The sequence below is a fragment of the Danio rerio genome, chromosome 25, assembly GCF_052040795.2.
Source record: "Danio rerio strain M-AB ecotype USA chromosome 25, GRCz13ab, whole genome shotgun sequence".
NCBI lineage: Eukaryota > Metazoa > Chordata > Actinopteri > Cypriniformes > Danionidae > Danio > Danio rerio.
The window spans coordinates 19,432,100-19,445,183 of NC_141045.1; the positions used below are offsets into that span (position 1 = coordinate 19,432,100).

Sequence of the window (13,084 nt, forward strand, 5' to 3'; positions counted from 1 at the left end):
AAAACAGCTGCGGGTGAAGTATATTGATGATCGCAAGCACTCAGATTGTGATCACATCTCGGTTGTGTTCTGTTGATATGTAATTTCTAATATCTATTGTCACGGTCGGTGAGGGAAAAAAAGGAGTGAAGACCCAATTGCAGAAAAATGTAGGATATTTATTATAAACTACAAATAAAAATAAAAGGCAAAACAAAACTACCCCGAAGGGGAAAACATGAATTAAAAAGGCAAAAACAAACTTGACAGGGCTGGTAGGACAAAACAGGACTGGAGACAACAAGACAGGGTAATATCGACGACGAACTGGCAAAGGACTGAAAAAATGAGGGGGATTATAAAGCAAAAAGTAAATTGACACACAGGTGAACACGACAAACTAATAATGAGTAAACAAGGAGGGTGGGACTAGACAATAGACGGGAGAGCGCATGACACAGAGACAATACAAGCCATGCGCTCACATAACACAACACTGAAGCACACGACAAAAGCACATGACCACAATGTAAACACCGAGCCACGTGCTTTGACAAAAGACGCAAGACACGAGCACACGATGAATGAAAACACTCACCGTGCGCTCACACACGCAGCGTGCATGCTTCATCCCAGCGCCGACCAAAACCGAAACCAACAAGACTGAGACGCTGGGAATGAAACACCCCGCTGCTGACAAACGAAAACACAAACACGAGTACAAGAGCGCACGCGTCTGAGGGACGCAGAGCGTGCGTGCGGCCGCGTCAAGCAGAAGCGCGCACACTCTGCGTACACCCACGACGGCGCGCGTGCACACAGAGACAGAAACAGGACCAGACATGAGTAGTGTCAGAGCTCTGCCACCAAAACAAGAATTTACAAGACCAAAGTGGCAGAACCCTGACAATCTATAGCTTGAAACAGATGGAAATATGACTGCTATTCGTATGACGTCTATGGCGAGGGCTTAAACAGAGCAGTCCTCACAATATCAAGCAACAAAAGAAAATACAAAGACAGCTGGGAAACATAACCTGCTTTGTATTTTTGTAGGAAACACAGTTTAGATCTTTTTAGTGTGAGAGGTTTTTGAGTTATTGCCATCTAATTATCAATGAATGTGTCAGCAATATCGAAAACAAAACCAACTTAACTCCGCTCCTTTAGCGCCCCTCACAGAGCTTGATCCACGCTGGCATTTCTCCCCTTGGGTTTTAGCTTTTGAAAAGGGAAAAAAAATCCACCACCCCGTCCAAACTTTTAGGATACCAGGAATCAGATTTGCACAATCCATATGCACAACGCTTTGGCTTGTTTCTCGCGTTCGAAAGCTTGACAGACCTCCTGTGCGTAGCTATGGTTGCTAAGCCACAATTGGTGTGGGACGGTTTTCAGGTGTGGCTTAGCAAAGGGTCAATTAACAAACTTCAGCTAGTTCAAAATGCAGCTGCTAGAGTGCTTTCTAGAACAAAGAAATATGATCATATTACTCCAGTTCTTACATCACTGGATTGGCTCCCTATTAAATATCCCTATTATTCCCAGAATATCAAAGTCACCTGTCGTAGTCAACTTTCTCATATCTGGCACCTAAACTCTGGAACAGCCTTCCTTGCACAGTTCAAGAAGCAGACACACTTTGTCAGTTTAAAACTAGATTAAAGACACATCTCTTAGCATTAACATAACCATAAAACACAAATGCTTCTGAAATCCAAATCCTCTAAAGAATTGTTTGTCTGCATTATTCAGGGCAACACTTCCCTAAAGACATTATACTTGGATGGCATCTGCCCTTATGTTAGTCTTTTTTATATAATTTTCCAGAGGTTTCTTTATCCTGGACCAGGTCGTTTTCTGAGCAGCTGCTGTGGTGGTTATGGAGGAGTGGAGAGCATAAGACTGATGCCTGTAAGACCCCAGTGACAGACGAGTCTTCACATTGATCCTAAAGGGCCAGCCTGTACACCAGCTGGTGACCTCTCCCACCTGCAACTTCTCCATGATAGACGTCCAGCTTTCTCCAGCTAGACTGCAGCCCTGCACAAGAAGTTTGGCCGCTGGAGAAATGATCATGCCCAACTGAGCCTGGTTTCTCTCAAGGTTTTTTTTCCTTCGCTTTGGCCAATTGGTAAAGTTTGTTCCTCGCCACTTTCTTGCATGGTTCGGGACTTAAGGATTAGCTTTTTTAGTGTTTGGACTTTCAGCAGTGGAAATTAAACCACACTGAACTGAACTAAACTAAAATTAAACTCTGAAAACTGGACTGGCAGTTTTATTTCACTCTTATCTTCTATGTTGAGCTGCTTTGACACAATCTACATTGTAAAAGTGCTATAGAAATAAGCATGAATTGAATTGAAATCAATTTAATTTTGACCTTCTTAACTTCAGCACTCCTCCTCTCTCAAGAAACAATCTAACTAAATACTAGTGTTGTATTGCACATTTCGTTGCAAATTTTATTTTATTTTGAAATTTATTTGAAAAAAATTAAATTAAGCAGGGAAACTGTATATTCTGTCACATTTTTGTATCCCCCATTCTTATCTTGTCATTATAAATTTAGTTTGTTTTGTTTGATATATTTATGTGTATATGAATAAAATATGGCTTCATTCTCATGTTGTTAAAAATTGTTATTTCATTTCAAATAATCTATAATGTACTAGCAAGCAACACAAGTTCACAGGAATGCCAAAAATTTGGCCAGTGGTGTCATTTTGTAATTTTTACAAAATGATGTATATGTAGTTTACACCAAGCCAATAATGGTACTGTTTTCATGAACTTGCACTTTGAAACCCATTTTTAAAATGTTAACATGTTCTCCAAAAAAAGCAGTTTTAGCAAACTCAACATCCAAAATTCATGCTTTATGTTGACAAAAACAGTCACTGCCATACAATCTCTAATACATCTACACTGATTGTAGCTCGTTCCATAAGAATCCAATTGTCAAGTTGGTTTTGGTGCTTGTTTTTAGGGCTGGGTGATTAACTGAAGGCGATTTGCATGCACATTTTCTTCTGAAAAGAAAGATCTCGTAAACCTCCAGCATGTGTTTCGTTATGGAGCAGCATTTTTCTACACAAAGTCATACAATGACAAGTTCAAAAGTCAATACAAGTCATATTTATTATTTGCACAATAATGACATCTAAAACATGTTTTACTCACTTCAGTTGAGAGTTTGAAAAAGATCCTTTCTGTCACAGTCGTGTGATTATGAGTCATGTTGAATCAATGAAAGCAATTAAATCTTCTGCTAATATGCCAACACTATGGGGATTTCCTAGCTTTCTTCCGTGAGTGTTTAGAGCAGGGATCACCAAACTTTTTCCTGGAGGGCCAGTGTCCTGCAGATTTTAGCTCCGACCCTAATCAAACACACCTGAACTAGCTAATCAAGGTCTTACTAGGTATACTTGAAACACCCAGGCAGATGTGTTGAGGCAAGGTGGAGCTAAACCCTGCAGGGACACCGGCCCTCCAGGACCGAGATTGGTGACCCCTTGTTTAGAGTTTCTGTATTCAGAGCACCCTCTGGCATTCACAAGAGATTTACTACTCCTCACTCAATTGTGCTTTGCTGACAAGATGTGCATGAAAATCATGTTTGTGATTTCAATTCGATTAACTACCCAGGCCTTCTCAGACCCTCCAGGTTTTGCAATTCCATGATTGCTGACTTTAACGCAGAATCAAGCAAATGTCACAAGATCTTTAGTTTTTTTTATTGTGCAGATTTCTTGAATATTTTGGGCAGCCAGGACACTTTTCAATTCCCACTGTGCCACAGAGTGCTATTTGTGTAGTTTTACATTCAAAAAGTTATAGTATTTGAGAATAGAATGTACTTGTTTGTTGTGCTAAACCTTAAGTTGTCAAAACATGCTTCTCCGCATCATGTGACGTTATGGCAACGTGCTTTCAAAGCCTATTTGAACTAGGCTACATGAGTTATCAATTGCAAAATTTCTAGTTCAAGAGTTCACACTTAGACATGTCGTCATGGTGGCGCAGTGGGTAGCACGATCGCCTCACAGCAAGAAGGTCGCTGGTTCAAGCCCCGGCTGGGTCAGTTGACATTTCTGTGTGGAGTTTGCATGTTCTACTTGCAATCGCGTGGGTTTCCTCCATGTGCCCTGGTTTCCCCCACAGTCCAAAGACATGTGCCGTAATTGAATTGAATAAGCTAAATTGGAAGTATATGTCTGTGAATGCAAGTGTGTATGGGTGCTTCCCATTGTTGGTTTGCAGCTGGAAGGGCATCAAATACGTAAAACATCTGCTAGATAAGTTGGTGGTTCATTCCGCTGTGGTGACCCCTGATTAATAATTAGCCGAAAAGGAAATGAATGAACGAACACTTGGAGATTACTCAATGCTATTAGCAAGTTTGCCATGCTGTCCTGGAAGAGAACCCTGAGCTCTGAGATAATTGAGCATAGGGCTCCCACCTAGTTACTAAGTATATAAGCGGGTCCGAGATCAGGTAGGTCTCGAGAGCTCCCCCCGGTATGAGAAAAAGGAGGAGATGGTGTGGAAGGTGGAATTCTTCCAAAAGGAAGATGAGGCAGTAGGGTGAAATATGTCTATTTATTGTAAGCTTGAATCAATCTGATTGGATAATTGCTGATTTTGGATGAGAGGCCAGCCACAATCAATTATATCACATGCTCCTCTCGAGATTTGTTTGAAAAACTTCACATATTGTATATAAGCATCTGTCTTCATAGACACGTCTCTGACACTTCTTGCAAATATTTCCATCAATGTGTTTAAATAGCCATCAATCATCATTGACGACTTGGTAATTATTTTCGAACAATTGCTGCAGCAGGCTTTAGGGGTAAAGTCTAGTGTCATTGATGGTCAAGGTCCAACAAATGAATAATGAACTAAGATGTAAATTTGTATGTATTTTCACAGTGAAAGAAATGCAGCAAAATAATAAATACATAACTTTTCCTGGAGTGACTGTCTCCTCAGCATTAGTTATTATGGTCAACAAACAGACAAATCCTACCCTTGTAATTCCCAGAGCAGCGATATTCTGACTGTAGGAGGTTGTGCCATTACCACTACCCCACAGGGCAGCCAAGATGCAGCCCACGCCTTCCACTGCAATGCCACGGTTAATGGCATGCGTGGGTGGAGGAGGTGCTCCAGAGAGACGGGCACACGCATAATAGTCTCCAATCGACTCCATCGTTGAAGCCAATACTCCTGCCATCATGCCCAGTACAGAAGACATGCTCACTGTGGGTACACCCCACTGTCCTGGAAAACAAGACACAAGGAAAAGTTCCATTGAGACAGTTAGTTGGAAGACACTTAATGATGGAAACAAAAAATAATAATAGAGGGTAGCTTTCAGACTGGCGTGTTGAGACTGATACATAACAACAACATGGTTAGGAGCATAACACTTGACAAAGTTTCTAGGAAAACCACATTAATATTTTAAATTTATGTTTTATTATTTATTTATTTATTTATTTGACATGGACATCACAATTACACTGAACAACCAAATGCATTTGTAGCAAACTTGCTAATTCTCAACACCAGTCTACATGAGGCTTAAAACTGACAAAATGGAAATATAATGAATACATATACACAACATTACAATTCTTTACATAAAATTACTGCACACATAACACATAAGTGTGTTACGTTTCAAAGCTGTTAACCTAAAGATACCTTTAGACAAAGGATGCATCAGTTTTTACTGTTTGTTTAGACACTATTAAGGTATGCTTACTTTGACACCTATCCAAAACCAGCTATTCAACATTGGCATTCATATACTTGAAATACCAGATTTTAATCAGGCTTTGAATAGTATGGGACAATAGAGTTCTCATGGAGGCAAATGTACGCCTGATAAGGATCCATTAAATTGAGCAGAATTGATTGTAAAATGCTTGTATCGTTACAAAAGGCTTGAGAGAATGCCTGAGGACATTTTGAAAGCTTGGATGTTTTCAGACTGATGAAATCGTTTAAAAAATATCATGAGTTAGAAAAAAAATTAAGCAGTGCATCTGTTTTCAATACTGACAATACAGTAACGAGAAAGGTTTCATAAACAGCAAACCAGCATAATTAAAAAGATTTTGAACTCAAGACTGGGGTAATGACGCTTAAAATCAATAGCAAATGAATTATTTCCAGTTGTAACTATAATTAACAATTTCACTGTTTTACTGTACTTCTTAAGAAAAAAGTGAAGATGTGTTAATAAAGAAACCAAGCCGAAAAAAAGGAATCAGTGTATACATGTGCTGTGGGGAGGGAGGGGGGTATTTAATACCTTATATAAAGGGCTTCATTTGGTGATGGCAGCTTAAAGAGGCCTCTCATATGGAGAATAATAAAGTCACATGAATTGCTCAGGTGTGAGTTTTATTTTCACAGACTTTAACAGAGTGTAAAAATCTTGATGGTTCTGTAGATCTCGTCTATCAAATCTGATCTTTATTTATTTTTATTTTTTTCTATTGGGTTCAAGTCAGGTGATTGGCTGGGCCAGCTTGATTTCATTTCTCTAAAAGCATTTGAGTTTCCTTGGCTGTGATTTGGATCATTGTCTTGTTGAGATATCCACCCACATAATATTTCAGCTGCTGTCTGGGCTTTCACTGCCTTTCTACACCTCCCTTTCCTCATGTGTTCAATACTTTTTTTCTGTGTCATTTCATTTTTGCACACATACCTTAATTTGTAAACTAATTAGATTTGTTTGCTTTGGATATATGGATTTCTTTGGTTGTTATCAACATTCGGTGAACAACATCTTTAGAAATATGTTTTCTGAGAAAAATGGTCAAGTCTTGAATACATATTTCCCCCACTGTATATAATAATATACACACATTTATTGTGGTTTACTGTATTTCTTATGTTAAAATATTAAATATTATCTAAGCCTGGTAATGATGAACATTTTTTGTTGAACAATTTGTATTACTCCTATAATATTTTCCGTGGTCTCAAAGCATGACACCTCTTTTGTTATTTCATTATTTATTTTATGCTATTTATTTTAAATCAAGGAGTTTTAATCAGCAGTTATTAGCTGTTTTCAAACATTGCTTAAAAAAAAAAAAACATGACTCCAACAAATTCTGTTTATCTTTAAAAAAACAGCAAAAGAGCGATATTTATAATTATACACTAAAAATAAGAATGCAGGTTATCTGAAATAAAATGTTTCTACCATTTAGTATGTTCACATATCAATGTACATGCAATTCACTATAAACAAAAAGGATGGCTAAAAAAAGAGAAAAAAAAAAGCATTTACGAGATGCCATCTTTTAAAGCAAATCCCCGAAAGAGCATATAATGGAAAAAATGTAGACCATAAAAAGAGGCCCATGTTCCTTTATTCTCATATAACAGCCTGGAGCGCAAAGACGTCTCAAGTGAAATGACTGATAGTCCTCAGTCCTCAAACACAGATGCAGTCAAACCTGTATGAGCCTTCTGAACATTAAATAAACCGCATTCCCCAACACTGAAGCCTCTAGGGCCCTACAACTTCTACCCTTTATCTAAAAAAAAAAATCCAAAGTAATACTGAAAACCTTAAAGCTGTTTCAAATACATCGCTGATTCATAGCAGAAACCAACCGGGTGTTGAAAGCATTTTTTTTAAAAGGCTGAGTAAGTCATGTGCTAAAAAACATGGTCTATGGCTTATTAGCTTGTTTTTAAAAATTAATAAGTTACACTTTTATGATTGAGAATTGAGGAAACGCTAACTGACAGTCCGCAAATCTTCGTCAGGATAAATTGTAAGAGGCCATTCATCTCACTTGATCTGCCATGATAAAACGCACATGTATCTCTCATCTGTGGATTCGAGAGAAAAAAACGGCATCATTCAAGACATGCGGCTCTTCTTTAAACGGTCACGGCTAAAAACAGCTGGCAAACAGCAAACACTGGGGAAGCAGCTGTTGTAATTGCAAACGTTCGTGCTCATTGATGAGGGAAACTGGCATTCAGGTGACATGTATTATTCAGAACCGTCAGATGGTTGACGTGGTTTTTTGTAAACGAGCTCCAGGAAAACCAGCCGTCTTCTGTTCATTGAAGTTTTTTTTTTTTCTTTTTTTGTTTGGAGCTGAATTGAATCATGAATTAATGTTTTAATTTGGGGTGAGATTTAGTTGATTATATCTTTTGGAATTTGAATTGTTGAGGAAAAGATAATGGATGTGGGTTTTTATTCCACTATGGGTATTTATCAATTGGTAGACTTTTAGAAAGTTAAAAAAATATATATATTATTAAAATTTCTCTTATAATTATGTTTAAAACAAATCCATTTTTGTAAAATATAATTATTAGCAAATATGTCAATTAGGGTTGTAACAATATACCGGTATGACGGTTTACCACGATTTGAACGTGCACGATTATCATACCATGAACAATTGCATATCAACGGTTTTAACCCTTAAAGACCGAGACAGCCGCCCGCGGCTAAAAAGAAGTATTGCTCTTAAATGTTTAATAACTTTTGATCCGCTGATCCGATTCATACAATTCAAAGATTGGCATAAAGAAGAGAATCTCAGCTTTCCAGTGATGTATCACATAACATTCGCGGACTTTCAGAGGCTCCGGAATCAGTGCGGTTACGTCATCAACATTTGACAACGCTGATTTGACAAAGAAACGCTCGTCACTGTGTCTCCGGACAAATCAGACATGATACATTGATGCATTGTCCCTCCTCCATGCCCAGATAGGTTCAAACTCGCTATATCACAACCAATAAGCATAGGTTTCGCTTTTGTTTGTGGACCAAGCTTTTTGAACAACACGGAATGAGAGATAGGCATACATTTATGCGCGGCTAAATAAAACGCAAAAAAAAAAGTTTTGCATGAAATAATTCTCATACTAAGTACTTTTGCATGCACAGCAGAACAGAAACATGACAAAACAGTGACGCAGCAAAGACGAACTGCTGCTCTTGCTGTTTTCAAAAGACGCAAATGAAGGTGCAGCTGTTTGTCTGCATTGCATACAACCACATCCATATCCATGCTGGCACATAAAACCTAAGGATGTTCCATATTGAATCTAGTTTCGTTATGTAACTATTTATAGTATAGTAAATATTTATATCTATTTTTTACTGAGGATTTGCACCATGTTTATTTGGAATTTATTTGGACTTTGACACATTATTTATTATTTTCTTATTTTTTATTTGTTCATTGTAAGTGGTGTTGTTTATAGTAACTAAAAATATATTATTTGGAAAAAGTCAAATTTGCTTTACTGTTCTATTATTTTGTAACATTTGTAACATACCGTATACCGCGAAACCGTCAAACCGTGGTATTGTTTTAGACGATTATCATACCGTGAAAAATTCATACCGTTACAACCCTAATGTCAATCACTAGCATATATAAATAATAGACAAATAGGCAGTAAAACACCAAGATTAAGTCGGATATGCGAGAAAATAGATTTTAAATTAATTAAACTGTCAAATGTCCAAAAAATATCCAATTGTGACATAGCAAAAAAAAAAAAATCAACAACACTTAATTTAATATACAAATAGTGTGAGCGCAATTTATTTTTATTGTTAGATGCTTATTGTATCTTAATGTAGTGCTAATTATTTTTTTTATAGGAAATTGTGAATAATTCCAAATGACAGAAGCTGGCTCTTGGGAATGTCACCTCACTGGGAGAGAAGGAGCCCAAGCTTGTGCTAGAGGTTAAACAGTACCAATGAGGGAGAGTTGGGATCACCTCCATGCTCAGCTTGGGCTCTGGAACTCAACTTCTCGAGAAGGGCTGGACTGTCTTCTACTCTGGAGTTGCCTACGTTGAGAGACGGCGGGCAGGTGTGGGCTTCCTTATACCTCCCAGACTTAGCCACCATGTGTTGGAGTTTTCCCCGGTGAAGGAGAAGGTTGCTTCCCTGTGCCTTTGGGTCGGGGATAGGTCTCTCACTGTAGTTTGTGCCTACAGGCCAAACACCAATGCAGAGTACCGGGCCTTCTTAGAGTCTATGGGAGGGGTGTTTCAAGCTGCTTAGACTAAGGACTCCATAAGTGGAGAGGCTTTGACCAGATCCTGAGGGAGGCTGGAGACATTGAGATTGAGTGGTCTATGTTCTTGACTTCATTGTTGACGAGGCTGCGAGGACCTGTGTCTGTAAGGCGGTGCCTTTCTAGGTGGCAATCCATAAACCTGGTGAAGGGGATGCCTTAAAACTGAAGGAGGTTTCCTAGAGGGCTTGGTTGGCTTGCAGCACTCCTGAGGCAGCTGATGAGTATCAACAGGCCAGGCTTGCTACAGCCTGGGCTGCAGAAGCAAAAACTCGTGCCTGGGAAGAGAACTCGGGAGGACTATGGAGAAAGACTACCGCTTCTTGGTTGACATGTCTCTACAATATCGCATGGAGGTCGGGGACAGTACCTCTGGACAGGGCAACTGGGGTGGTGGCTCCCATTTTTAGGAAGGGGAACCAGAAGGTGTGTTCTTTAGGGGGATCATACGCCCCAGCCTTCCTGGAAAAGTCTACGCCAGGGTACTGCAGAGGAGGATCCAGCCAATGGTTGAACCTCAGAACCAGGAGGAACAATGGGGTTTTAATTCAGGTTGTGGTACACGGGACTAAACCTTCAGCAGGGTGCTCAAGGATTCATGGGAGTAAGCCCAACCAGTCCATATGTGTTTCGTAGAAGAAGGCGTTTGACTGTGTCCCTTGTGGCATGCTGTGGGGGTGCTCTGGGAGTACGGGGTCAGAGGCGCTCTGTTAAAGGCTGCCTGGTCTCTATATGAATAGAGCAAAAGTTTGGTTCGCATTGCCGGCAATATATCAGACTTGTTTCCAGTGCATGTTGGACTCTGGCAGCGCGGATCTGTTCATAATTTTTATGCACAAAATTTGGGCTGGAGGGAGTCCAGTTTGGAGAACACAGGATTTCATCTCGCAGATGATTCGCAGATTATGTTGTTCTGTTGGCTTCATCGGACATCGATCTTTAGCATGAACTGGGGCAGTTTACAGTGTGATGTGGCTGGGATGAGAATCAGCACCTCCAAGTCTGAGACCATGGTGCTCCACCGGGAAAAGGTGGTTTGTGCTATCTCTAGTGGAGAAGTTCATGTATTTTGAGGTTTTGTTCTCGAGTGAGAGAAGGATGAAACATGAGGTTGACAGGCGGATCAGTGTAGTGGCAGCAGTACTGCTATCAATGTACCAGAAGGAGCTGAGTCAAAAGGCAAAGCTCTTGATCTACTGGTCAATTTACGTTCCTACTCTCACCTGTGGTCATGAACTTTGGGTCATGACTGAAAGGACAAGATCTCGGATAGAACCGGCCAAAATTAGTTTCTTTCACCAGGTGGCAGGGCACACCCTTATAGATAGGGTGAGGGGCTGTGTCACCCGGGAAGAGCTCGGAATAGAGCTGCTGCTCCTCCAGATGGAGAAAAAACAAGCTGAGGTGGCTCTGGCATCTCTTTCAGATGCCTCCTGAACGCCTACCTAGGGAGTTGGTCCAGGCATGTTCCACCAAGTTAAGGTCTCAGGGAAGAACCAGGACAGGCAGGCCTGAGAACACCTCGAGATCCCCCTGGAGGAAGTGTTTGGGTATAGAGAAGTCTGGGGTTCTCTCCCAAGGCTTCTGCTACCCCGACCTAGCCCCGGAAAAGCGGAAGAAAATGAATAAATTATGAAAAGTATTTTTAATTTCCTTGACTTGTTGGATTGTTGAACATTTTCAATAAATGAGGTGTCACACCAAAAGACAACATAAGTTGTAAATGTAGTTTATAAATGCTTATACAAGTCTCTTTTGAATTTATAAGAGTTGCAATTTATTGAACTATGCTTGAGACCATCACACCATGGAACAGTTTTGAGATTTGGCTCAACAATGTAAATACCTGTAAACCTCTACCTTTATGCTTTGCATATAATACTTAGGAAATTTTTATCTCCAGACAAGATGACCTGAAAAATACCCATTTAGCATTCTAACAATTGCTGATAAAAAAACACTTACAAACACTTCCTAAAACTCCATAATACAAAATGGATATTGTGAATGATATTTATGTTATGGAAAAAAATTGAGATACTGTAAGAAGATACAGATACAGTGTATGAAGATACAGTAAGTGTTCAACAATAAAAACAAATCGCTCTCACGCTATTTGTATATTATATTGTATTATATTAGGTGTTTTCTTAATTTTTGCAGTCACACCATTGGACATTTTATGGTACATTTAGTTTTTTGGAGTCAAACAAACTTATACATACTTTCTCCCACAATCTTCTATAGTAGACCAATAAAAATCATTTTTACCAACATCATTTTTCACGTACAGTATATATCTTTAAATTTGACTTAGTATATATCTGATCTCCCAAACTGTTTCAGTTGTAATACAACTGTTGTCATTATTATTTTTATTCTTTTATTTATTATAATGGTATTATATTTTTAAAAAGTATTGAATGGCAGAAAATAATCATAAAGAAAATCATCCCCTTTTAAATCATGTAAAGAAGGAATGTGTTAATAGTAGCTACTGTAAAACAATTTAAGCCATAAACCAATTTAAACAATTTAAGCAATAAGTAATAAAATAATATTTACTCTACATAAATAAGGAAATAAATGAAAACCATAAAAGTTCAATAATTTGTATTACTTGAAGTAAAATAAATGAACTGGTGCCAAGAAAAATATTTACCATTTACAGTTGGTTTATCTTAACACTATAGTAAGAGTTTTCCAGGCATATATATCTACAATAGACACTGAGTTATACAAAAATAATTTGAAAATTACTTTTATTGCATTATTAAAGTTTAAAAAATCTGATATAGTTACTCTTATTTTGAAAATGACATAAAAGTGAGCAATTTATACTTGTGTCAAATCCATGCGGCTAGTCTGGCATACCCTTCGCTGCACCCTCACATGATGCAAAAAAATTAAGAGATCAAGATTTGTGATTGGCTGACTTGGTAGCGGTGATGAATTTGGGTGGGGCCAAGAGCTGTGGGAGCAGAGTGAGGCAGGAGGTGCAA

At 38.7% G+C, this 13,084-nt stretch overlaps 1 protein-coding gene and 1 long non-coding RNA gene across 13 annotated transcripts in view; one reads left to right on the forward strand and one right to left on the reverse strand.

The window, feature by feature from the left end:
- The window catches only part of LOC147837669 (uncharacterized), a 138,528-nt gene that overhangs the window by 83,928 nt on the left and 41,516 nt on the right, over positions 1-13,084 (forward strand). Inside the window, exon 4 of one of the 2 annotated variants that reach the window (XR_015526433.1) lies at positions 1,810-2,602. The exons of the other annotated variant lie outside the window; for it this stretch is intronic. This is a non-coding gene — a long non-coding RNA (uncharacterized LOC147837669). Of the gene's footprint in view, positions 1-1,809; positions 2,603-13,084 lie in introns of those variants that run through there. 2 annotated transcript variants of the gene reach the window in all.
- The window catches only part of si:dkey-106n21.1, a 147,188-nt gene that overhangs the window by 32,059 nt on the left and 102,045 nt on the right, over positions 1-13,084 (reverse strand). For 10 of the 11 annotated variants that reach the window (XR_015526425.1, XR_015526423.1, XR_015526424.1 and 7 more), the window contains one exon: positions 5,015-5,268. Coding sequence is in view for 7 of the 11 variants with exons in the window: in XM_087312077.1 (XP_087168203.1) it covers positions 5,015-5,268 (254 nt within the window). In the remaining 4 variants the exon portion in view is untranslated. Of the gene's footprint in view, positions 1-2,105; positions 5,269-13,084 lie in introns of those variants that run through there. The other variant, XM_087312080.1, reaches the window with a different exon arrangement.